A 27,019-nucleotide genomic window follows, 5' to 3' on the forward strand; every position below is an offset into this window, starting at 1 on the left:
TTTTTTTTTTTTTTTTGTAGTTTTTGTAGTTTTTATTAAGAAGTACTTGCTGGTAGAAATTGAGTTTTTGTTACTCTGTATACTCCGTATCTGTTAGCTAATTGTTCTCAGCTGGTGGCTCACTTACCATTTTGTGTGTGTGTGTGTGTGTGTGTGTGTGTGTGTGTGGTTTTTTTTTAAGATTTTATTTATTTGAGAGAGAATGCGCATAAGCAAGCGAGCACAAGCAGGGAGAACCTCAGTGGGGAGTCTGCTTCCCTTCTCCTTCTGCCCCTCCCCCTGCCTCCCATCGAGCTCTTTCTTTCAAATAAATAAATAAATCTTAAAAAAAAAAAAAAGACTCCAGCTCCTCAAGTCACCTGCATTCACACCTATCATTTCTGCTATCGGTATAATGGTAAGTGAGTCCGGCTCAGTCAGTGGAGCATGCCACTCTTGATCTCAGGGTTGTGAGCTCGATCCCCATATTGGGGTGTATAGATTACTTTTAAAAAAATTAAAAATATAGGGACACCTGGGTGGGTCCGTCAGTAAGCAGTTAAGTGTCTGCCTTTGGCTTGGGTCATGATCCCAGGGTCCTGGGGTTGAGTCCTGCATTGGGCTCCTTGCTCAGCGGGGAGCCTGCTTCTCCCTCTGCCTGCTACTCCCCCTGCTTGTGCTCGTACTGTCTAGATCTCGCTCTCTCTCTGACAAATAAATAAATAAAATCTTAAAAAAATTTTTTTTAAAGTATGTAGGGGCTCCTGGGTGGCTCAGTTGGTTAAGCAGCTGCCTTTGGCTTGGGTCATGATCTCAGGGTCCTGAGATCAAGCCCCACATTGGGCTCCCTGATGCAGGACTCCATCTCATCAATCTGAGATCATGACCCTAGCTGAAACCAAGAGTCATACACTCAACTGACTGAGCCACCCAGGTGCCCCTAGAGTCCATTTTTAAATGTCTTATTTCCCCCTGGTTCAGAGACAGTAATAGGAAGCTAGCATAAAGCAAAAGAGTCTAAGAATTATGATCTTGATTCATGTTACTGAAATGGTTTCATTTGCAGGTGGCACAAAACAGAAGATTAGCATTGGGGCGCCTGGGTGGCTCAGTCGTTAAGCATCTGCCTTCAGCTCAGGTCATGATCCTGGGGTCCTGGGACCGAGCCCCGCACTGGGCTCTACACTTAGTGTGGAATCTGCTTGGGATTCCTTCTCCCTCTCCCTCTGTCCCTCCTGCCCGTGCGTGTCCTTGCTCTCTCTCTCTCAAATAAATAAATCTTAAAAAAACAAAACCAACAGCATTTTTCATAGAGCTAGAACAGATAATCCTAAAATTTGTATGGAATGTTTACAAAAGACCCTGAATAGCTAGAGCAGTCTTGAAAAGAAAGACAAAACTGGAAGTATCACAATTCCAGACTTCAAGTTATATTACAAATCATAGTAATCAAAGAAGTATGGTACTGGTACAAAAATAGACACATAGATCAATGGAACAGGTAGAAAACCCAGGAATAAACCCACAGTTATATGATCAATTAATCTTTAACAAAGAAGGAAAGAATATACAATGGGAAAAAGTCTCTTCAGCAAATGGAGTTGGGGAAGCTGGACAGCTCCATGCAACAGAATGAAACTGGACTACTTTCTTACAGCATACACAAAAGTAAACTCCAAATTGATTAAAAATCTAAATGTGAGACTTGAAACCATAAAAATCCTAGAAGAGAGCATAGGTAGTAATTTCTTTGACATTGGCCGTAGCAACATCTTTCTAGATATGTCTCCTGAGGCAAGGGAAAGAAAAGCAAAAATAAACTACTGGGATTACATGAAAATAAAAAGCTTATGCACAGTAGAGGAAACAGTCAACAAAACTATAAAGGCAGCCTACAGAATGGGAGAAGATATTGCAACTGACATATCTAATAAAGGCTTAGCATCCAAAATATATAAAGAACTAATACATATAATTCAATACCCAAAAAACAACCCAGTTAAAAAATGGGCAGAAGATATGAACAGACGTATCTCTAAAGAAGATATACAAATGGCCAACAGACACAATGAAAGATTGCTCATCATCAGGGAAATGCAACTCAAAACTACAATGAGATATCACCTCACACCTTTCAGAATGGCTAAAACCAACAACACATGAAATAACAAGTGTTGGTGAGGTTACCCTGTAGGTGGGAATGCCAACTGCTGCAGTCACTGTGGAAAACAGTATGGAGGTTCCTCAAAAAGTTAAAAATAGGACAACCTTAGGATCCAGTAATAGCATTACTGGGTATTTAAACCAAAAAATACAGGGGCGCCTGGGTGGCACAGCGGTTAAGCGTCTGCCTTTGGCTCAGGGCGTGATCCCGGCGTTACGGGATCGATCCCCATGTCAGGCTCCTCCGCTGGGAGCCTGCTTCTTCCTCTCCCACTCCCCCTGCTTGTGTTCCCTCTCTCGCTGGCTGTCTCTATCTCTGTCAAATAAATAAATTTAAAAAATCTAAAAAAAATAAAATAAACCAAAAAATACAAAAACTTGAATTCAAAAGAATTGTACCCCATGTTTATTGCAGCATTATTTACAATAGAATTATAGAAGCAAATTATAGAAGCAGTCCAAGTGTCCATTGATAGATGAGTGGGTAAGGAAGATATGGTACATATATGCAATGTAGTATTATTCAGCCATAAAGAAAAATTGAAATCTTGCCGTTTGCAACAACACGGATGGAACTAGAGAGTATTATGCTAAGTGAAATAAATGATCAGAGAAAGACAAATACCATATGACTTCATTCATATGTGAAATTTAAGAAAGAAAACAAATGAACAAAGGAAAAAGAGAGAAGCCAAGAAACAGACTCTTAACTCTAGAGAACAAACTGATGGTGACCAGAAGGGAGGTGGGAAGGGGGATGGGTGAAATTGGGGATTAAAGAAAATAAAATTAAGGTCCTAATTTTTCTCCCCATAGGAAGAACTAAAGAATAAGCAATTCTGTTTTAAGCTTCTTAATTTTATGCTAAATTTATTTTACTCTAATAGCACGGTTAATTCTCATTTTGTTGTATTAGTTAAGAGAAATATTGGCAGAAGGAAATGAAGTCGGTGTATAATAGGCCCATTTGAGTGAGGGCTTTGGGAAGCCCAGCAGGAATAAGCCTCGTGATTGGAGAAGGCAGAGACAAGGTGGTAGGCAAAGAGCCTTTTCAGCGGTGCTTACCGTTTTTGTTTGTAGGCCTTTCTAGGAAATCTTTTTGAGCTGTACTTGTGTGCTGCAGGCATTCTTGGTGATCCGCCTAGATTAGGTTGACTTTTAGTGCCCCTCACAAAGGCAAAATCAAATTCAGTAAATCTGTTCTTTTTTTAATTAGGTGTATTTTGCAATTTTAACATTCTTCCAACTCAAACATTTGTAGAAAGGGTGAGGGGCAAATACATAGTCTCGTGGTATGGCATTTCTTATTTTCTGCTTGAGAGACATGTTCCTTTCCCCTCCTTTCCTTTTAATCTTCCTGTTTCCTTGACACACCTGCTTCTGAACTCCATTTCATCTCTCCCTGCTGTGACAGTTCACTAGCACTTCACGGTACCTAAGGCTCTTTCAACTCTTATTTTCCACTAGCTGTCAGTTGCGAAATAAGGTTGCTTTGTTTGGGAGGGAAAGGGTAGAATCCTTTCTGAATGTCTCCTTTTCCTTTGAAGCAGGAGCACTTCAGAGACAATTGAACTGCTTTTAGGTTTTTCTTACCACCCAGCTTTTTCTTCTGATAGATCCTGCCGTGAACACAGTTCTGTTGATGACATCGATTTGTTGCTATGGAAATAGTGGTAATGTCACAGATTCAGCCCAGTGACTTTACTTCAGGTTCATGCAGGAGAAATGGGCAAGGCTTTAGGGGAGAACCTCATTAAAACTGAAAGCTATCAATTATAAGCAGGTGAAAGGTAAATGGAGCCAACCTTTTATATAATGAAAACAGAAGCAAACCCCTAGCTCATTGACTGCGTGCAGTTGAATACCCCAGCATGAATTCTGACCCACGAGAGTCTTTGACAAAATAAAAAATTTACACTTTCTCAGAGTATTTCTTCTACTTGAGTTTAAGTCTTTTAACCTGCATTATTTGCACAAAATTGTCTTTCTTTTGATCCTCAGGACATGGGCAGCAGCAGGTAGTTCCTTCCCCCGCCTCAGCGGCCAGTGCGCCAGCCAGCAAGCCCCAGCAGCAGAATGGGAGCTCAGCAATGGGTAAACGGCCACAGAAGGACATGTGCTAATTATACAGATCAGGCTTCTGAATCATGTTTTGAAATGTAATCTGGGACTAAAGAGAATTTTCAAAATGTCGTTCATGATCATTGCTTCTTGGAAAGGAGAAGTCCAGTTCTTACTGTAAAGTGTATGATTGAACAAATCATTAAAGATAGATCTTTAAAGATCTCTTAAAGATACTTAATATGCTTATTTTTATCGGGATGATATACTGTTCTCTGTTGATAATAGTTTATCTGGTACTTTCTCACATCTTACATTTTACACTCTCTTGACTTCGCGAATTTACATACCTTTTAAATTCTCGCCTTTTAACTATTTGGAATCCACTTGTCTCTCTCCAAGTTTCCGATTTGGGGTTCTCATGGGTATTTATCTTAACGTGAAAATGGTATCATTTATAGTGGTCATAGTCTTACGAATGGGGAATCGTTTTTTCCTTTAGCTCTCTCTGCAGTAGGTCCTGAGAGGCTATAATGGAATCATTTTGTTTAGTTTCTGGCTTTCACTTTAGGAACTACTATTGAAAATGATGATTTTGGTTGGATTTATTTTTAGAGGTTGGATTTATTTTTAGAGGTTCTTTTTTCTGCACAGCTTCTTATACACCACCTCCTCCCCTCCCCTCCCCTCCACCATTAATTTATCAATTTAGCAATGCTGAGATTTTAAGAAAAGCAAGGTTAAGACATCACTGATGTTGCTGTGAAACTATCAGGACATGGGACTTTTTCCCCATTGGTCTTCGATATTTTTATCTACCTTGCAATATCTGTCAGTCTGCTTTCTATCTCCCTTTGTAAGTGAATCTATTTATTTTATTTTTTAAAAGATTTTATTTATTTGAGAGAGAGAGAGCGAGACTGAGAGAGAACACGAGCAGGGGGAGAGGGTGAGGGAGAAGCAGGGAGTCTGATGCAAGGCTGAGTCCCAGGACCCTGGGATCATGACCTGAGCTGAAGGCAGACGCTTAACTGACTGAACCACCCAGAAGCCCCATAAGTGGATCTGTTTATATGCAACTAGAAAATTATGTACTGTTGAAGGAGGTCATGGACTAGATTTAGTATCTAAGATGGTAAATAATCTCATAGTGACTTCTTTAAGTCGAACTACAAATAGTGTGTTATTCTTCTCCCTCCTCCTACAGATTTATTTTCCCAATCTATTTTCCTATCTTTGGCTTAAGTTAACATTTATTCAGCTAATGTTGTCCAAACACACATCAACTGGGTGGCCAAAGAAAAAAAGACTGGCTGTGTATCGAGGGGAAGCATGTGTGTGTGTTATATAACTGTATCTTATAGAGAGTATTAGGTATGTCTACACATGCATATGTTCTTCTAAGGTCATGTGCTTCCTTGCATAATCTTGAGGCAATTATTACTGTTGTGCATGTAGTTCTCTCTTGACTCCCCAGTTAGAATAGAAAATGTTAAGATCCAGGACAGTCTATGTATAGTTTTTACTAAGTGCTACAAATACCTAGAATAGTGTCTTACAGGCTGTGGAAACTCAATAAAGAAATGCTGAATAATGGTAGATTTACATTTCCAGCCAAATTCCATCCTAAAGAAATGCTTTGGTAGAGAAGATATGAAGTAATTGGACGAAATTGTATTTTCTGAATTTGGAGGTTGACACTTTATAGAAACTGCGTATAAAGGAACTCATGTGTTTACAGGCTTTAGTTACCCTCTCTTTCCAAGTACATGGTAGCTGCTCAGGCTTGGATAAAGAAGCAGAGGGGATCCCGGTGCCCAGCCGCCTAGTTGTCTTGAACCAAAAACTGATTCTTGTCCTTTGGTCCCAACTAAACCCAGTCCCATAGACTTCATTCTAGACTTTTCAGTCCTGTAGACCTGTTGAACACTGTGAGTTTTCTGAGGATGTTTTGAGGTGAAATATTTGTGATAGGTATCCTTCACCTCAGATGGTTCATTCACTATGTCCCTTATCTTCTGGCCTTCCCTTTTGCTTTTTTTTCTTATGCAACTAGTGACTTGCTATCAGTTTTACAGTCAAGAAGGTTGGTCGATTTTCTTTCTCTGACGCATTATCTTGCGCATTAATTCAAAGGACAGTTTAAGAAGGATGGGCCTCAGAAAGAGCAGTGTCTGGACTCAGTACAATTATTACCTTGACCTCAGTCAGAGCTTCAGTTAGCAAATATAGTAGAAAACTTGTCTGCCCAGCTTTCATTCTCAGTCGCTTTTCTAGCCTCCTGTTTTGACATCTCTTGATTACTAAAAAGGAAGAACTTTGCCTCTCATTTTGTATAATTTCACCAGCGACACCTCAGTCACTGAGAGTTAGTATAAAATTTATATGATATTTACATAGAATAATGATGGTCCTCCTTTGTGTTTGTTTTTAAAGGTTCCACTACATCTAAGACTTATGGTGCCTCAAAGACATTTGGAAAAGCTGGAGGTACCAGCCTCGCGAACAGTGCTGGAGGAACACAGGTCAAAGTGGTACCCATTGCCAGCCTCACCCCTTACCAATCCAAGTGAGTTATTCCGTAGAGTAAGTTCCGAAGGTGCCCACGATATGGTGTTAGAGGTTATGACGGGCTCTTGAGTTATTTGTGTGAACTTCAGAGTCACCATACATAAAGTAAGTTTCTTTTTTTTCCTGCAAAGGGGGAGGACGGTACAAATTGTGGCAAACTTTAACTCTCTTACCATAAAAGAATGGCAAGAAAAGCAATCTGCTATAGCCCATGGAGTTTTGTTTTGAAAGAATTTGAATTGAAAAATACTCAATGCTTAAAGAATCCATTTATCGTCTTACGAGTAAAAATAAATATTTGTTGTAATTCAGAAGGCATTTCATCTTCTCATGATATAAATAAGTGCCTTTTAGTCTAAAAATTGTTACTATGATTTAGTTGACTAAGAGAATTGTACTATTTCTATAGCCACATTAATACACCCTGAACAGATATTTTCCATTAAAAGTTAATTTTAACAGTTAAAAATTAGGGAATTCTCTTTTCAGAATTATTTCAGATATGTTTTTATATACTCTTCAGTTCTTTGCAGTGCAGGGAAAATGAGTAAGGTAACTAATGTGCCCAACACTTGCGTTCAGCATGGGCCCCAGGACTGGGTTTTGGATCTTGTACCTCCTTTTTTTTAGTGGCCTCTGTCTGAGGTCATACTGCTTTAGTGTGTTTTTCTTTTGGTGGCTTACCAACACCATGTTCCATAATTTTGTATTTATATTCAGGGCGTGTTAGAATGGAGACAGAAGTTTGACACCAGTTTTATCAGTTCCCATAATTGAAAATAGTGGCGAAATATAATTGCTGGTATTACTGCATCTTCTAGCTTAGAACCTTTCATTAAGGGGATACTGTTGCCTTGGTGATGCTTTTTGGAGAAGGGAGAGAGTTTATAAATTTACTAATTTGACAGGAGAATGAGTCAGTGTTAAATCATCTTGTATGTTTTACTACTTGCTTATTCTATAAACTGTCAAACCTGTATGTTATCTTGGGGTTTTAATTAGCTGGATTAAAATGCAGCTTACATTGAAAAATGGAATATGCATAAGATAAGGAAGGCTATAGGAAGATGATAGGGAACCTTTTAGATCTTTCCCAGGTAAGACTCTGAGCACTAATATAATCTATTTGGCTTTTAGGTGGACTATCTGTGCTCGAGTTACCAATAAAAGTCAGATCCGTACCTGGAGCAATTCCCGAGGGGAAGGGAAGCTTTTCTCCATAGAACTAGTTGATGAAAGTGTGAGTATTTGTCAAGTGGGGAAATAGGAGTAGTCTGAGAAACAGGGCTCATCTCTGTGCAAGCCTATGTGATGAAAAACAGTAGTAGGCCAAAAATAAACGTGATTGTTATTGTTGTTTTTCCTCTTCTATAATCTTTTGATGCTGTCTGGGGCAAAGGGTTAAAGGTCTTTTTTTTTTTTTTCTAGAGGGGATTGTGTTGGGGGAGGAGGAGAGAGAATCTTAAGCAGGCTCCACGCCCAGCTTGGAGCCCGACACGGGGCTCAGTCCCTCATCCCTCAGATTGTGACCTGAGCCAAAATCAAGAGTCGGACGCTTAACCAGCTAAGCTTGCTAGGTGCCCCAAAGGGTTTAAAGTCTTTTAAAAAATCCTTTTATTTTATTTTAGTTTTATTTTTATTTACTTAAAAAAAATTTTTTTTAATTTATTCTTTTTAAGTAGGCTCTGTGCCCAACGTGGGGCTTGGCCTGAGGACCCTGAGATCAACAGTCACGTGTTCAGGGCACCTAGCTGGCCCAGTAGGTAGAGCGTGCAACTCTCTTGACTCTTTTTTTTTTTTTTTTTTTTTTTTTTTTTTAAGATTTGTCTATTTATTTGAGAGAAGGAGTGCATGAGTGGGTGGGGAGGGGCAGAGGGAGAGAATTTCGAGCAGACTCCCCACTGAGTGCAGAGTCTGACTCAGGGCTTGGTCTCACAGCCCTGAGATCATGATCCTGAGATCATGAGTCGAAACCAAGAATCAGACACTCAACTGAGTCACCCAGGCACCGCTAGAGCCTGGGACTCTTGATCTCAGGGTTGTGAGTTCGAGCCCCTTGTTGGGTGTGGGCTTTACTTAAAACAAACAAAATCTTTAACAACAACAAAAAAAAGAGTCTCATACTCTATCAACTGAGCCAGTCAGGCGCCCCTGAAATCCTTGATTTTTTTTTTTTTTTAAAGATTTTATTTATTTATTCGACAGAGATAGAGACAGCCAGCGAGAGAGGGAACACAAGCAGGGGGAGTGGGAGAGGAAGAAGCAGGCTCACAGCGGAGGAGCCTGATGTGGGGCTCGATCCCATAACGCCGGGATCACGCCCTGAGCCAAAGGCAGACGCTCAACCGCTGTGCCACCCAGGCGCCCCCTGAAATCCTTGATTTTAAATGAAAGCATTTGTAGCAATAGAAATTAGTTTTCTAATGTTTGAACAGCCTCATGAGCAAGAGAAACCAGAGACACACTGTCTGGCCTGTTTGCAGGGTAAACTGAAGCCCAGAGAAGTGATGTCTGCTTATGAGCAAAGTGTTGCTTTGGGCCACAGCAGAAAGCATGCACCAGCCACCTTGAAAAGTGAACAGTTTTGTGGGAGATGGATTCTGCTTGTGTAGACTCTATGCTTTACTTAAACAAAACAAAACCATGATGAAGAAACAAAAAATCCAAGTTGTGGAATCTTGACAGTCTTGTTAGCTGTTTCTCTGTTAGTTTTGTGTATAATTCCTAATGTGTACTTGACACATTGTTTTCAATCTGCTGCATATTTCCTATTGGTTCAAACTTCTGAGAAGGCAAAAAAAAAAATAGGTGGTTTGTTTTTGTTGTTTGTTTTTGGAAGATGGACTAACACCCCAAATGTATTGACTGTATGATGGTAGAATCAATATCAGAACCCAATTTTTTACCAGATTATCAGTCTAATCTGTCAGGTGGCTAAAATTTAGCCCTTTCTTTAAGTTTCTTATCCATCTGTAGTTTTTTTTGTTTGTTTTAAGTAATCTCTGCACCCAACGGGGGGCTTGAACTTACAACCCTGAGATCAAGAGCCGCATGCTCCCCTGACCGAGCCAGCCAGGCGCCCCCATCTATAGTATTTTGACTGATGGAAAAGTGAAAGTGAAAATCAAATCACAGGCAACTTGAAAACATGGTGTATTGTAACATTTTGGCAATGACTCTGAAATATGATGTAATTCCTTGCTTGGTACGTGCGTGAGGGCAGCTGGTGAATCATTTGGCTCATCAGACTTCCTTGTGGGCTTCATTTGTGTCACTCAGTGTTCACAATTTATTTTTATTTTTGTTGTCAGAATATTCAAATCACTAGGTTTCTTGTGGTTTTTTTTTTATTTTGCTTTTTTTTTTAGGTCTCTAACTTGAAGTTAAAGCACCGTAGCTGGATCAGCCAGTTAAACCTAGCTTGTTCCGTTGTGGTGAATAATGAGTTCGTGACTATAAAATGTGTGTTTCTGGGGGTGTCTGTAGCTCTCTCACACATCCTGTTTGTGCTTGTGTTACTGCCTTAAAGATGTCATTTTGACACTAAAGTGTCCTCTTTTTCAGGGGTAAAACTTGATAAACACAATTCTAACCTGCTGTTGCATGCTTCTGCAGGGTGAAATCAGAGCTACTGCTTTCAATGAGCAAGTGGACAAGTTCTTTCCCCTTATCGACATGAACAAGGTAGGGTAGTGTTTCGTTGAGAACCGAAACCGTTGAGTGGTACCAGGAGGAGTGAGGGGACTCTCGTCCACTGAAGAGCTGCGTGGTGGTAAGGAGTTGCTTGTTTAATCTGATAGACTACCCACAGTCCGTGGCTTGCCTCTTTTGCAGGTCTATTATATCTCTAAAGGCATCCTGAAGATTGCTAACAAACAGTTCACAGCTGTTAAAAATGACTATGAGATGACCTTCAATAATGAGACTTCTGTCATGCCCTGTGAAGATGGTCATCATTTACCTACAGTTCAGTTTGATTTCACAGGGATTGGTGACCTGGAGAGCAAGCCTAAAGACTCACTTATAGGTAAGTCTGTGTATGAGACTAAAGAGAGTTGTGATAACTAGTTTTGTTTGCAACATAATAAGGGAAGTGTAAGACTTAAGCGCTTGCCATTCAACCTTTGATCATGCTGTAATGGGTGCCTTGACCATTTTTGCTAACACATTGTGCCTGTATTTTAGACATAATTGGGATCTGCAAGAGCTACGAAGATGCCACCAAAATCACAGTGAAGTCTAACAACAGAGAAGTTTCTAAGAGAAATATCTATTTGATGGACATGTCAGGGAAAGTGGTGACCGCTACTCTGTGGGGAGAAGATGTAAGTATTTGCCTTGAGCAGTCAGAGCGTGTGCGGGAGGCAGAGACTAGAGAGCTGGGCGGCTGTCTTTTCTTAGAGTTGTGGAGCGTTGGCCGTGTAGGCCCTTCCTAAAGAAGGATTGAGCTGGCCAGGGAATATCTGAAGTCCTTTATTTGATTTACTTTGGTGAAATATGCTGTGATCTTAGTTTTACACGGTGAAATGATCTTCCCTTTAACTCTAGATTAGATTTGCTGTATCTTTGAACAGATTCTGGTGTGTGAGGTTATGTTGGATAGATTCCATGTACCATTTATTGCATTTACTCTGCAATTGACTCTTTTCCTTGTTTTCTATAAAAATGTTCTGTGTGTTCTTGCTGCTAGTGACACCTGTTCACTGTATTTGTTTGGTGTTTTTGTTGTTACTCAGGCTGATAGATTTGATGGTTCTAGACAACCCGTGATGGCTATCAAAGGAGCCAGAGTTTCTGATTTTGGTGGACGGAGCCTCTCTGTACTGTCTTCAAGCACGGTCATTGTGAATCCTGACATCCCAGAGGCCTATAAGCTTCGTGGATGGTAGGTTTTATGGGGCTAAACAAAGGGGTTGTTTGAGCCTGGCCTTTGAGTGAGGAGAGCGAGCTCTTTTGGCTCTTATGATCAGTATGTGAGCTGTCTGCAGAGCAGAGGGCTTTGTTACTGAATGGAGCAGTTCCTATATTTCTTGGAAGCATTATGCCTTCTGAGAAGATGGCTTTAAAGCCCTTAAACTGACAAACCTGTAATCCCATGACAAACCCAGAGATTCCAGAGGAGGCAGGCAGAATGGAAGCGCTGCTGCTGACCTCGATCCTGCCAAAATAAGGGGAGCCCAGGCTCTCACGACTGTGTGCTGAAGGACTGTGAGCCGGAGGCAACTTTGTTTCCTAGGTTTAAAGCTGTGGGCTTCTGTGGGGTGGGGGAAGAGTGTGCGTCCTTGTTCTGTCCAGTTGTAGGTGCTGATCACATCTTGTAGTGTGCGTTCACTGGACTCTGATAAAGTGTGCTGGGAACAGTGGGCTTTTGTTGGCATTCTGTTGTTATTCCCCAAGCACTCAGGGGCTGAGGAGAGCCTATTAAAATCTCCTCACTATATATAGCTTTGTAGGGTGTTAAAACTCTGCCTTTAAGGAGCACTTCAAACTGAAACACGGTATGCAAGAATTGATGTGGTCTGGGAAAACACTTTAACCAGCTCAAGCTTTAATAATTTCTGTAGCTGTAGTCCCGGGGGAGTTGTGTCAGTTTCCACCTATGTCCTAGGGTTTTAGTACTTAAAGAATTAGCTCCTATGACATACTTCTCACTTTTATTTTGAGTGTAATGTGAACCACTAGTAGCACTAGTAGTTGAGTAATTTCATGAAACAGCTACGAGAGTGTTCTTGTCACTCAAGCCAGCCTCCTGAGTGTCCACACGCATCTCTGTGTAACAGTCCTGGTAGCTGGCATTGCATTAGTTAGGGCCTCTTTGTAGTCTGACCAGAAATAGCCACAGCTTTGGTTTGTCCTTATGCTTGATTTTCTTTCGGGCTCTAGAGCTCAACCCCAGGTTAATTGCATGCCCACATTAAGGTCTTCATATTTTACTTGTCAATAACAGTGATCCTGGTCAACAGTAAAAGACATGGCTGTCTCCAGAGTAGAATAACTTGGCATTGATCAAAAAGAAGTCCCATGCACACCCCACCTAGGCAAGGGTGGGAGATGTTAGATCTTGGTTATAACAACGTGGGATTTTTTTTTTTTTTTGTAAGAAGGGCTACCTCTGTCCTTCCTCCGTTGATTCTTGATGAGCTGTCTTTGGTGGCAAATGTCGGAGTTTTTGAAACCATAAATTGGTGTAGCTAGTAGTGGTGAAACAGATTTATGGACCTTGCTGTGCTTCTGTGACGGATTTAGCCACTTACCTGACAGAATGTGAAGGCGATTGTCTGCAGCTTAGGGCGTCCGTTCTGTTAGATGGTCTCTTTTTAAAAAGCCTGTTCTGTACGTGGTTAGCTTTTAGTTATCCTCCTTTTAATCTCATACTGACTGGCATGTTTTTAATCTCATACTGACTCTTCCCTGCCACAAGTATGTTTCTGAGCCACTTTCCTTCATACCAGCTGATACGTGATCAAGAAGTATAATCAGTTTTAATAATAATGTAGCATAAATTAATGTTAATTTTGATATTGGCATAGTTAAAATCTCACTAAGAAAATAATCTACAAGAAAATAGATAATATCTTCTGTTAAATTACTTTGGGTTATATAATCCTTTAAACTCTATATCAGGCTTATAAAATCTTTTCTTTTTATGATTCTATTTATTTGAGAGAGAGCACAAGCTGGGAGAGGGGCAAAGGGAAAGGGACAAGCAGACTCCCTGCTGAACGTGGAGCCCAAGGCAGGGCTCAGTGCCAGGACCCTGAGGTTATGACCTGAGCCGAAGTCAGACGCTTAGAAGTCAGACACTTAAACCAACTGAGCCACCCAGGCGCCCCAGGCTTATAAGATCTTTTACCCTGGGAACATTTTTTTGCCACCATGTTGTAATGTGGGGACTGTCACTTTCTATGCTGGTATATTTCAGTAATGATAAAAATGCAGCTGTTGATTGAGAATGAGCATCAGTAGCCTAAAGTACTATGTACCAGATGCTAATTTAAGAAAAGGTGGTTGTATTTTGGCACTGTCTTTCTTGACCACTGGGGGGCATCAAAGCAATTGAGATGAAAAGAGGTCATTCCCTTCCTGCAGTTGGCTTCAGGTACAAGGAGGAAGATACTCATTTCAGGCCACATGACCATGACCTATGAAAGTGGGACGAGTAGGGCGTTGGGGGTGTGGATAGCCTGTATCTGGCATCTAGAAACAAGTAGCATATTCAATAATTATATAAAGTGCCTGTTGTTCTTTGGGTTTTTTTTCAGGTTTGACTCGGAAGGACAAGCCTTAGATGGTGTTTCCATCTCTGATCTAAAGAGTGGAGGAACAGGAGGGAGCAACACCAACTGGAAAACTTTATATGAGGTTAAATCCGAGAACCTGGGCCATGGTGACAAGGTATCCCACATTCCTAACTTTCTTCACAAAAGCACATAAAGTGTGCAAAAGGATGAGTTTTCAAACCTGATTTCTGGTCCTAGCTATCAGACATCCATTCAGACCTATGGTTCTTAACTGGAGCTCTGACCAGAGCATGGCGTGACGGTTGAGAAGCACTGCCGGAGTGAGGGGGCCGTGCCTGCATGTTGTATCTCTCACATATCTTGAGGCCAAAAAAATGTTAAGAGTTCTGACTTAGAGAGTTGTTTAATTCTTAGAGGGATCTCAATGAAGCGGTAATGATTTCGGGTCCGTATTTATTTTTGGTAATTGTTCCTGCAAATCGAAATGCCCACATACCAAGAAGATGCGTTTTGAGTTTAGAGCCAACACTGAGCATTAGTGAGGCTCCATGTCAGACATCAGGCGGTTCACACGGGCCTTCGCTGGCTGCACGACTCTAACCTCTCACGGGCCGAGCGTCTGCCCCTATTCTCTGGCGGGAGTTGGCTCTCGTATTTGACTTTAGTTAACGGCTTCCTTTCAATGTTTGTATGTAGTGACGCTCTTGCTGTCTTGACCTAAACCTGTGTCCTGCCAGCAGTTCAATATTTAAGTCATTTATTTCTCCTTTATGCTCCCCAAAACATAATTCCTACTTTTCTTATTTCCGTATTATATAATACAGTTTTTACTCCCCACTGTCTCATTTCACCCTACTCCCTTATGCAGCGTTGTCATCGGCGGCACCTTGTGATGCTGTCATACAGCACCTTGAGACTTAACAGTAGACGGATCCATGTTGTCCTGGCAGGGGAGCAGCTAGTCTTCAGGTTCTCTTGACACCCACTTTCCTTCTTAGATCTAAGAAATCAGGCCTGCGAGGCGCTAGGGCGGCTCAGTCGGTTAAGCGTCTGCCTTCGGCTCAGGTCATGATCGCGGAGTCCTGGAATCAAGCCCAGCATTGGGCTCCCTGCTCGGTGGGGAGCTTGCTTCTCCCTCTCCCTCTGCTGCTCTCTCTGCTGTGCTGTTTCTCTGTCAAATAAATAAATAAAATCTGAAAGAAGGAAGGAAGGAAAGAAAAGAAAAGAGAAAAAGAAAAGAAAAAAGAAAAGAAAGAGAAATCAGGCCTGGGGGCACCTGGCTGGCTCAGCTGGAAGAGTGTGTGATTCTTGGATCTCAGGGTTGTGATTTCGAGCCCCTCATTGGATGTAGAGATTACTTAAAAATAAGTAAATAAATGTTTAAAAAAGAAAAGAAAGCAGGCCTGGAGAGCACCTATTTGCACCCAAACTTTAAGGTCATGCATTGAGTCTGGATCTTACCTGGAAATACAGAAAAACTCAATAGGCATTCTCCTAGGAGACTTTCTCCTAGGGTGTAATCTCTACACACACTGTGGGGCTCAGACACACAGCCCCAAGATCAAGAGTCACATGCTCTCCTGTCTGAGCCGGCCAGGCGCCCTGAGCCTTACTTTCTTAGAGCCTTTTTTGGTCTGAGACATTGGGAAGCCCCAGAGGTTGCTGACCTGGCTCTAACTTTGGAGTACACGCAGAGGGAGCTGTTCACCCCCCAAAATTATTCACTCTGTATCCTCTCTGTGAGAGTTAAAAAGCAAAACAAATAGGGACAATGGAAAGCCAGAGCACATGACTTAGTCCTTGCTACATTGACTTCTCCGTGATCTCCCCGAGTCGCCTCAGACCAGAGTTGGCACACAGCTGCGTGTGTGCGTGCGCACGTCGTGTGGGGCTGCTCCCGCACCGCAGCCGCAGAGAGAGCAGCTGCGACAGAGCCGGTGACTGGATGGCTCCAAAGCCTAAAATGCGTCCAGTCTGGCTTTCTACAAAGTTTGCCACCGTGGCCTAGAGAAGGATGAAGGTGAATGTAGGCCCCGGAAGTCACTGCTGTTGTTTTTCCTGCGGGAGGATGGTTGGACATAGCGACACTAGGTTCGCCCGCATTCCCCTGTATTTCCTCCATCTGTTACCTTTGGAGAGTCAGAGGAACGGGAGGAACGAATGTGTTCTAGGTCTCATGTCACTCTTTCCTCCCGAAGGCCGACTATTTTAGCTCTGTGGCGACAGTAGTCTATCTTCGCAAAGAGAACTGTATGTATCAGGCCTGCCCAACTCAGGACTGCAATAAGAAAGTGATTGACCAACAGAATGGATTATACCGCTGTGAGAAGTGCGACAGTGAATTTCCCAACTTCAAGTACCGCATGATCCTGTCAGTAAGTAGAATGGGTAGATGGGAAGTGCTGTGGTCCTCGAGTCCCTACCAAATGCCAGGTCCTGTAGAGACAACAGCAAAAGTAAGATTGCTTGTGGTAGGAAGCCTGCAGATGCGTGAGTGCTATAGGGTCTGTTCTCGTACTAAAAGCTTGTTTTCATACCAGAAAGTTGCGTTTAGATACCCAGCTGATTTCGGTTGCTGTGTGTAGTACAGTTGCAGCATTGGTGACACTCTCCTGCTAACTGTTAGGAAGATAAATTAATTTGAAATGGCATTTCTGGAGAGCAGTAATTATACTTATACCGCCAATGCCTATATTTAGTTATTTTTCTTGTAGATAATCTGTTCCTCTTAGCCTTCGTAGGGCTGACTTCTCAGGAATGTGACTGCATGCTGATGTGGGAGTGTGGCTTTTTTGCATTGTAAGAATTGTTTCTGTTTTAAAAACCTTTAAAGTGAAGGGTGTCCTTTAAAAAAAATCATAATACTAAATGATAATAAAGGTATAAGAAAATAGGTTGCATTTTTCTAGAAGGTGATTTGGCAATAATATATCAGGAGCCTTAAAAATGTTTATATTTTCTGGCACATTAAACACTTGGAGGGAATTTCTTCTAAGAAATCATCAGAGATGTTACAGCTGTGTAAAATTATTTGTTACTGTGTTATTTTGAAAACTTCGATGCAACTTAAACTTCCTTAATATTATATTGGTTATACGTAAGTAATGAATCATGGAACTTTACATCAAAAACTAGGGATGTACTGTATGGTGACTAACATAATATAATAAAAAAATATAATTAAAAAATATTATATTGGTTAATTCCTTTATTATATATCTGTAGTGCCAGGTCCTGTGGAATACCATGAAGGCATCAGAATTTGCCAATTATTTGACAGTTTTCTACAGTTAAAATACTTGAAAATGACATATGTTCAGGTTTATTAATTAAAATGGCAAATTTTAATGGTATGTTCGATATCGTCTTGAAGTATGTACACATAGAAAACAGACTGAGAGGACAAATACCAGAGTGTTGATTGAGGTTATTTCTGGTTGATTTCTAGTTTCTTCTGCATTTTCCTTTTTTTTGTTTGTTTGTTTGTTTTTCTTGTAATAGGAAATTTTTTTTTAAATCTTTTTAGATTAAAAAAGAAATGATTTTACTTATCCTTTCTATATTCTAATTGTTCCATAAAATGTTAGTTCAGCAGGAAAGTTCTACATTTAAGCTTGGTATTTTTACAGAAAATAAACATGAACCTAACTTAATCGAAGCAGGATGGAGAAAATTGTTTTAGATGGTTTATCAGCCTTTCTGGGAAACTCGTAAGTAGGAATCCCAGCACACTGGTTTCACGAGATGGTGTCTCCATTGTCACCCTCCTCAGCCCTGTTGAGCGGTGCTCTTTGCCTCTAGGAATAGCATGAGGTAAACAAACTGTAGGTGTGAACCCTGGTGTATGACATATTTTCTCATATATGTGAGTGTTTTTAACTTTTCTGGTCCGCTATTTTTTCATCATAACTTTTGATATTAAACCTCCATGTATAATCTAAGCGAATATGTAGAATCGTCAACTTGACACCTTAAAAAAAAACCTTCGCTTTCTTGTTTGTACTAAGACTTATAGCAACTGGATTCCATGTGATCCACTTTCTTCCCTGACTCTCCCCTGTTTAATTTTACCGTGGTCTAATTGGAGGCATTTCTGTTGCTAGTGGCGGCTGGGTGAAGGGTGTTAAGCTCAGGCTTCTACATAGTCCGGGAGGTTCAGCAGTGTCCGGAACTAGTCTTACAGAACTAGTGACTGAAGGACGTACAATTTAAAATGCAGAGAACCTGCCCTTACTCTTTGGAGGCTCATTCAAAACCTTGAGTCCAAAGGGCTTTGCACCCAGTCTGGTGTACATGGGTTCTGTGTTTAAAGGAGAGTTTAGTTGGGTTGTTATCTCCACTGAAATCTGAAATCACATATCCACAGCATATTGTGTTCCTACTGTGATCCAGACTTATATTTTAAACTTCTTTCTCCCATAGTTTTCACATTCTTCTGAAAAAATATAGCATATATAGTAGTAGTATTTTAATTATTTTAATGAGTGGAAAAAGTTAATCCTCCAGTCTCCTGAGTGTGTCTTTTATTATTTCTTGGCTAAATAATATATGTTTTTTAGGTAAATATTGCTGATTTTCAAGAGAATCAGTGGGTCACTTGTTTCCAAGAGTCTGCAGAGGCCATCGTTGGACAAAGCACTTCTTATCTTGGGGAGTTAAAAGAGAAGGTTGGCCTCATCTTTTATTATTACTGTAACACTTGTCAATAACACCCTTTTTTTGCCCTTCAATTTTTTTTTTTTTAATTTCTTTTGGATGTTGTGTTTCTCAGTCTGATGATTATTTAAGAGCTCATCTGATTCTGTTGAATTTTGTCCACCTTGGGTATGCTAACAATGAGTAATCAAGTAACGTATAAAAAAGTGCTTTATGGGCTCCTGGCTGGCTCTATCGGTAGAGCACGCAACGCTTGATCTCAGGGTTGAGTTTAAGCTCCACGTCAGGTGTGGAGACTACTTTAAAAAAAAAAAGTGCTTTAAAAACAGCACTTAATTTTTTTTTAAGATTTTATTTATTTATTTGACACAGAGAGAGCAAGAGAGGGAACAGAAGCAGAGCGAGTGGGAGAGGGAGAAGCAGGCTTCCCACTGAGCAGGGAGCCTGATGTGGGGCTCAATTCCAGCATCCTGGGATCATGACCTGAGCCAAAGGCAGACGCTTAACAACTGAGCCACCCAGGCGCCCCTAAAAACAGCACTTTAGAAGTATAAACCACTTATTTCTCCTATTCCTGTTAGCACACTAAAGTTGTGTGCCTATAATCACTTGAGATCTGGAAGGTATCTTCTCAAGTAATCTGAAGTACAGGTGTGCTCTTTTAACATAATAAACACGTTCCTGAAAAGTTGAGTCAAATCCTGCTTTAAATTCACATATAAGGTACTTGCTACTCTAGGTCATGCAGTTCTTACGAAGTAGCTTTCTTTCGTAAGAGAACTTTATCCATTTCATCTTTATAAATATGTATTTTTATATATTAGGTTTATTTAATGTAGGGAATAGATAACTAATTATGCTAAATGTAGGAAAGAATCTCAGATAAAATGTGTAAAGATGGGGACGCCTGGGTGGCTCAGTTGGTTAAGCGTCTGCCTTTGGCTCAGGTCATGGTCGCAGGGTCCTGGGATCAAGTCCCGCATTGGGCTCCCTGATCAGTGGAGAGTCTGCTTCTCCCTCTCCCTCTGCCCCTCTCCCCACTTATGCTCTGTCTCTCAGATAAATTTAAAAAATTGTTAAAAATGTGTAAAGATGGGGGCACCTGGGTGGCTCAGTCATTAAGCGTCTGCCTTCGGCTCACGGCGTGATCCCGGCGTTCTGGGATCGAGCCCCACATCAGGCTCCTCCGCTATGAGCCTGCTTCTTCCTCTCCCACTCCCCCTGCTTGTGTTCCCTCTCTCGCTGGCTGTCTCTCTCTCTGTCAAATGAATAAATAAAATCTTTAAAAAAAAAAAATGTATAACGATGACCAATGAAAGCTGTGTTTTCTGGGCCACACAAATTAGCATCTATCTAAGATTTTTCCTCCAAATTGGTTAGAAAACTTATAAATAAACTACTACGGGAAAAAACACACACACACACACCACTAAGAAAAAAAGATTTGGGGGCGCCTGGGTGGCGCAGTCGTTAAGCGTCTGCCTTCGGCTCAGGTCGTGATCCCGGCGTTATGGGATCAAGCCCCACATCAGGCTCCTCCGCTGGGAGCCTGCTTCTTCCTCTCCCACTCTCCCTGCTTGTGTTCCCTCTCTCGCTGGCTGTCTCTAACTCTTCAAAAAAATAAAAATAAATAAATAAATAAAAAATCTTTAAAAGAAAAAAAGATTTGTCGTTTGTTTGGTGTGTTTTTCTTATTCTTTCCTGTCTTCAGTATGTCCATTCAACTCCCCTGCCTCCCCTGACACACATCTTTTTTTTTTTTTTTTAAAGATTTTATTTATTTATTCGACAGAGATAGAGACAGCCAGCGAGAGAGGGAACACAAGCAGGGGGAGTGGGAGAGGAAGAAGCAGGCTCATAGTGGAAGAGCCTGATGTGGGGCTCGATCCCATAATGCCAGGATCACGCCCTGAGCTGAAGGCAGACGCTTAACTGCTGTGCCACCCAGGCGCCCCTGACACACATCTTTTAAAAATTGTTTGTGAGATCTCTGAAAATAATGCCAACAAGCCCTTTTGTAGAAATAACTGGAATTGACTTTAAAGTATGATGGTATCTTTCATCTGTTTTGCCTGGTTCTTTATTTTCATATCAGATTTTAAGGCTCGAGGCAGCTTTTCAGGGTTTTTTATGAGCTTATTACATTTGACTGTTTTTACTGCTGGTGAATAAGGACATATAGAAACTCTTCCCTCAGGAACCATGAAATATTCTTGGAGTGCACGCTCCATGCTTTCTCATGCTTTCTCTAATCTTGAAGAATAATGGCAATTGGTATAATTTTCTTAAGGTTTAACACATTGTTTTATTTACGTATCTGAAAGCCCAGAGGACTTTGTGTGTATATGTGAAGTAACTTTTACACAGGAGTTCTGTGTAGCAAAGCCATTTTCATGCTCTATGTGGCTTGAAAAGATAATATTGACTGATATGAACTGTTAATTTTATATAAAGTTACCGCAAATTTATTTTACGCATATTTATATAAAATGCTTTCTCTGATTCCTTTCTGTTTACCATACTTTTTTTTTTTTTTTTTATAAAAAAGCTTAATTAGTGGGGCACCTGGCTGGCTCAGTCGGTTGAACATGTGACTCTTGATATCAGGGTCATGTATTCGAGCCCCACATTGGGTGTAGAGATTACTTTTTTTACAAAAGGTAAAAAAAGCTTACGTAGTGTTTGAGGGACAAGAGAAAGAGGGAGAGAACTGTGTTTTTCAAACTTTCCCTAATCTTCACCCACTTCACCTGTCGTCTTCACTTGCTCACAAATCACTATAAATGCAGAGACTAAAACAGTATGACAACTTGAACTTTTTTCTGTGGTTTTTTCCCTCGATTCTTTTTTTTTTTAAGATTTTATTTTTATTTTTTTAAGGGCTTTTTTTGGTTTTTTCTTTAAAGATTTTATTTATTTGTCAGAGAGAGAGTGAGAGCACAAGCAGGGGCATTGGCAGGCAGAGGGAGAAGCAGGTCCCTGCTGAGCAAGGAGCTTGATGCAGGGCTCGATCCCAGGACCCTGAGATCATGACTTGAGCTGAAGGCAGACGCTTAACCAACTGAGCCACCCAGGCGTCCCTTTAAGATTTTATTTTTAAGTAAATCTCTGCATCCAACGTGGAACTCGAACTCACAACCCTGAGGTTCCATCACAAACTTTTGAAGTTTAGAAATGTGTTTTCTGGGGCGCCTGGGTGGCGCAGTTGTTAAGCGTCTGCCTTCGGCTCAGGGCGTGATCCCAGGGTCCTGGCATCGAGCCCCACATCAGGCTCCTCCGCTGGGAGCCTGCTTCTTCCTCTCCCACTCCCCCTGCTTGTGTTCCCTCTCTCGCTGGCTGTCTCTCTCTGACAAATAAATAAATAAAATCTTTAAAAAAAAAAAAAAGAAATGTGTTTTCTAAGAGTGGTTTAATTTATTATTATTATTGGGAAATATGCATAACATAAAATTTACCATTTTAACCATTTTTAAGTTCAGTACACTCATTAAATACTAATTCTCCATTTCCCCTTCCTCTGGCCTCTGGCAAACATTTTACTTTCTGTCTCCCTGAATTTGACTACTGTAGGTAGAGTATTTTAGTTTTTTAACAAAATTCTACCTAAACAGTTTTATGTAATGAAGTGTCACCTGTAGATTAGTTATTCCTAAGTAATTTAAACCACTGGGGGTAATATATTTTTGAGAGAGGTTTTTATCAAAAGTCTTCAAAAATCTTTTTTCTAAAGATTTTATTTTGGGTGCGCCTGGGTGGCTCAGTCGGTTAAGCGTCTGACTTCAGCTCAGGTCATGATCCCAGGGTTCTGGGATCAAGCCCTACATCGGGCTCCCTGTTCAGTGGGAAGCCTGCTTCTCCCTCTGCCTCTGCTGCTCTCCCTGCTTGTGTTCCCTCTCTCACTCTCTCTCTCTGTCAACAAAATAATAATAATAATAAATAAAGATTTTTATTTTTAAGTAATCCCTACACCCAATGTGGGGCTCAAACCTATAACCCCAAGATCCAGAGTCACATGCTCTTCTGACTGAGCCAGCCAGGAGCCCCTCCAAAAATCTTAATGGATATTTTCAAATGGTCTGGTAGCTTCCATGCCTAAAGTTTTACATTTGTTTTTGCAGAATGAGCAAGCATTTGAGGAAATTTTCCAGAATGCCAACTTCCGATCTTTCACATTCAGGATCAGGGTGAAACTAGAGACCTACAATGTAAGTGGGGTCACCTGGGGTGCAGAAGGGTTGGCAGTGGGAAGCTGCTGTCTTGTCACCCACAGCAACAGTACAGTGGCAGCTGTCACTTAATTGCATACTGTGTGACAGACCCAGGGCTAAGCACCCTGCACTTATTACTCATTGAATCTTCCCAGCGCCGAGGAAGGGAGCTTAGAGCGCTTGAGTGTTCTGTCTAGTGCTGAGCACCTAGGGGGAAATGCTGTGCGGTCTCTTCAGTTACAGCCTGCGGTGTTCTGTTGGTGTGCTGACAAAGAACGTGGCAGGGTGTTCAGTGGACTCAGTTCCGTGAGGTTTAGGCCCTACGGTTGGCGAATGAAACCAAGGCTGCACATAGTGAACATTACCTTGAAAACTCCTTTAAGTTGCCTGTAACATTGTATAATTGGATAGTCCTACTGTAACAGCAGTGATTAGCACTTACTGTCTGCCAGTTACTCTGCTACACCCTTTACTTTCCATCTAGTATCTCACTTGATCCTGGCAGTAACCCAGATGTAGGAACTACTGTTACCTCATTTTACCACTGAAAAAGTGGAGGCATGCAGCGAATAAGTCATTTGCATAGGTCGCATGCCAGTGAATGGCAGAACCTGAGATTCCGGCCCCCAGCTTCAGAGCTTTGCTCTTCATCATTCTTATAAAGAGGACGATGTCGTCATTACGGAGCGCATGCACACACAAGTGCGTGAGTCCCTGAACCAGACCGTGTGCCCTTTCTGGGCATCACATCATCCTGCCTCTACAGTCACTGTTGAGTCCTGATGAACGAGCGAGGAGGGAGAGTTCTCTCTCTTGTTTCAGGGTTTCCTCACTCTGTTTTATTATCACACCCTCACCCTAGCCGCTGCAAGTAGGGGTGTTTGTTTCTGGAAGCCCTGAATGATGTGGGGAGTCAAATGTCTGTGATAGGGTGACAGTGAGGTGGGCCCAGGGACGACTGGAAGGGTCACGTGGTGCTTTCATGGTGCAGACAGGGAAGGTGAGTCGCAGAGCTTAGGTGGCCCCAGACCAGCTCTTCCTCCTCTGCCGAGGGCACTTTTGCTCTCACACGGCTCTCAGAACCAGCTGTGTGGCTTCAGGCAAGTCCCTTCTCTGGGCTCCTGTGTCCCCCTCTGCAGAGAAAATAAATTGACCTACATCAGCCCGCTAAGGTCCATCCCATTTGGAATCTAGGTTTCAGAGAGCTTGGGAGCACAAGGGAAGGATGAAGGGGGCTTCTGTCCACCCTCCCAGCTCCAGAAGTTCCGAACATGGCTCTCAAGGGTGATTTTTTTCTGTATTGGAAAGACTGAACACTAAGGCCAGCATGCCTTTGTGTTTTCTCCCGCTGAGATCATTGAAACCTCTGAAGCAAAGGGGGTTATCACCACCGCTCCATGCCGCAGGCTTTCCTCCACTCACAGACTGCTTTTCTCTTCTCAAAGGACGAGTCTCGAATTAAGGCCACTGTGATGGACGTGAAGCCCGTGGACTACAGAGAATATGGCAGAAGGCTGATCATGAACATCAGGAGAAACGCGCTGATGTGAGAAGAGCAGGGCTGCAGCGCTGATTGGGCAGTTTGCAAAAGCAGAGCTGAGATGAAACCGATTCCTTCCCCCCCTCCCCCGCCCCGCCCCGTGTGACATTTCCACATTAGCTCCTGTGGGCCGAGGGCCTCTCTGCGGTGGATGAAGCGCTTTCCTCCCTTAGGCGCATCTTGGAGCCCATCGGTACCCGCTGATAGGCAAAGGGAAATGTGCTCCGACGGCTGTGGTGTAAACCGTGTCCGTCCTAGCGGGTCAGCTGGCGGGTAGTGTAGTGCCAGTCACTCCCTCTGTCTTCAGGCTTTTGTCAGTTTTATTAAGATTTCATTGTCTTCAAGCAGGAATTATGTCACAAGTAGTAATTGACCCTAACTTTGCAGATGTGAAATAAATTATGTAACTAGGGTTTCCGCCTCTCCTGTGGTGGCACCTTTTCGACTGGGGTTCCCTCTCAGGAGGGGGAGCTGAAAGGTGTTCGTGCGGAACCTGTACTCTAGTGAGTGTGTCTTTCTGGAATTCAAAGGCTCTCTCTTTCTAGAGGTGCCATGTAGTTGTTAATGCTTGGAATGGCAATGGGGTAGAATTATTAATCAAAGACATATCTTTTATATCTGAAGAATATCCCTCCTTCAGGGTTTAATAGACTGAGTCAGATGGTCTGATATTAATCAAAATTGTCTCTTCTGAGGAAGGCTGATAAGCATGGACTTGCTGTCCCCCAGGGACATCCAGGCAACTACAAAGCATTGCTTTAGTTTTCACTTCAATCGGTGTTGCGTTGTGGCTGGTGAATGCGCACTTTTCTACCTGTACATATTTCTTGCACTTGTATGTTTCATTTCTTGATTAAAGCTATGTTAAATAGAAGGGATTTTGAAGGAAGAAGCCCTTTGTTTCCCCTGCTTTGTTTTAATAAACAGAATATTCTCTGCGTGTGAATCCTACTTTCTTTGAATGCAAAGGGTTCTTGTAACTAGAAAGCAATTAATTAGCCTTCATAATAAATGTTCACTTGGGGGAGATGTTAACTCATTACAGACTCAAAGATTAGTCCAAGGCATAGAGATCATTCATCCTAATGTTTTTAACCCTAAAATGCATCTTTTAGAAGAATGAAAACACTAAAAACAAAAAGCCGTTGTGCTCAAGAATGCTGATGATCTGGCACTTTGGGATTTTATTGATGTTTACACAGCAGTCTAACACCAACCAGGCTTTGAAATGTGTACAGACAGTGAGCTAGTAAGAAAACAGTAATTATGCTACTGGGCTTTTCAGTCAGCAATAGCGTGCTTGCTCTGTGTGTTCCTAATCATATTAATTATCTATCCGGTTGCCGCGACCCACCACTTGGCATTTGCTGCACATCTCTCCCCGAACATCCAGGCAGAGTTGCAGTCAGCCTGCAGCGGGAGGAGCGGGTTTTAGTCTGTGCAGGTGTGGCATATGGCGGCCCTTTGTGGAGCTGGAAAGCAATGGTGGCCTGGCTGTTTCGTTCTTACCTGTCCTCTGTCAGGAGGGAAGCAGCCAGCTCTAGGCCGGATGACTCCCGTTCCTCACAACCGACAGAAAGGGTCTTTCTCAGGCCGGCTGATTGTTTGGACACATTCGAGTCTCGGAAGATGGTCATCAGGCTGCACTTGCCTCTTGGACTGAGGCCTCAACCATTTTTATGGAAGCTCTTTTCTGTCTGACCTTGCTTATCAAGCACTGACTAGAAAATTACAGTCTTCAGCACAATTCTGGATTGACAAATTGAAGGTTGGAAGTGGTAATCTAGCTTTCAGCCCAGTAACCAGTCTCACGTCTCCTACTCCCGGCATTCTCTCTGTTCGCATTCACGACGGCTCTACCTCGTGCAGAGCGTGTTGCCCTGACACATCGCGGGACCGCAGGACCGGGTGCTGTGCGTTTTCAGGGACCCGGTGATGAAACCAGCAAATCCATGGGGCTGTTCTGGGGGAGGGCGGCTCCCTGGAGGGAGGATGTTTAGCAGATCTCCCTCCTAAAAATCAGATCACCAGTACAGAAGCATCAGAAATTGGCTCCACTGTTAGGCTTTTAAGAGATTTAGGTCCCCGAGGATTGCCTAAATAGATTCTGGCCCACAGTTCTTGGAATTCTCTTGGATATGGTTTACCTCGAAAGGCTGTTCATGTTGTTCTATTTCTCATCTTTCACTTTGAGATCAATGTTTATTTTGCATACACCATGACATCAGCGTTAAGCAATTAGGAAAAAAATCTAATCATTTTGCCTTCATTTTAAGTGGTTCTTGGAGTTCCTCCAGTCTCATTGTGAAAGAGGCAAGAAAAAAAAATAAAAGGGCAATAATCTGATTTCTGTCCATATTTTCAGTGTTTTATGTTTTCCATAAAAGCCTTGCTAATCTCTAGTGTGCTGTTCTTTTTTGAACTGCAGGGTCAAAAATTTGCCCCTCCCCCACTTTTTTTTTCCTGAGTGGCCTGTCTTGGAAAAGTATAAATAATATTGATCATGGTATTTAATACACTAATGAAACCTGTGGTTATTGACTACATAATTAATATACTGTCTAAAAGTGAAGTTTGGCAGCCCAGTGTATAAAGGTTTA

At 41.8% G+C, this 27,019-nt stretch overlaps 1 protein-coding gene across 2 annotated transcripts in view; it reads left to right on the top strand.

Annotated features, from left to right (window-relative positions):
* Positions 1–25,357, top strand: part of RPA1 (replication protein A1) — a 63,785-nt gene extending 38,428 nt beyond the window's left edge. The window contains exons 6-17 of one of the 2 annotated variants that reach the window (XM_008695277.2): positions 4,144–4,236; positions 6,640–6,772; positions 7,912–8,014; positions 10,390–10,458; positions 10,609–10,801; positions 10,960–11,099; positions 11,511–11,659; positions 14,037–14,169; positions 16,214–16,390; positions 18,575–18,682; positions 22,790–22,876; positions 24,325–25,357. In XM_008695277.2, coding sequence (XP_008693499.1) covers positions 4,144–4,236; positions 6,640–6,772; positions 7,912–8,014; positions 10,390–10,458; positions 10,609–10,801; positions 10,960–11,099; positions 11,511–11,659; positions 14,037–14,169; positions 16,214–16,390; positions 18,575–18,682; positions 22,790–22,876; positions 24,325–24,429 — 1,490 coding nt within the window. In that variant the 3' untranslated portion in view covers positions 24,430–25,357. The remainder of the gene's footprint in view (positions 1–4,143; positions 4,237–6,639; positions 6,773–7,911; positions 8,015–10,389; positions 10,459–10,608; positions 10,802–10,959; positions 11,100–11,510; positions 11,660–14,036; positions 14,170–16,213; positions 16,391–18,574; positions 18,683–22,789; positions 22,877–24,324) is intronic. The other variant, XM_008695278.2, reaches the window with a different exon arrangement.
* The last annotated feature ends 1,662 nt before the right edge of the window (positions 25,358–27,019 follow it).

The sequence above is a fragment of the Ursus maritimus genome, unplaced genomic scaffold (genome assembly GCF_017311325.1).
Source record: "Ursus maritimus isolate PB19 unplaced genomic scaffold, ASM1731132v1 scaffold_24, whole genome shotgun sequence".
NCBI lineage: Eukaryota > Metazoa > Chordata > Mammalia > Carnivora > Ursidae > Ursus > Ursus maritimus.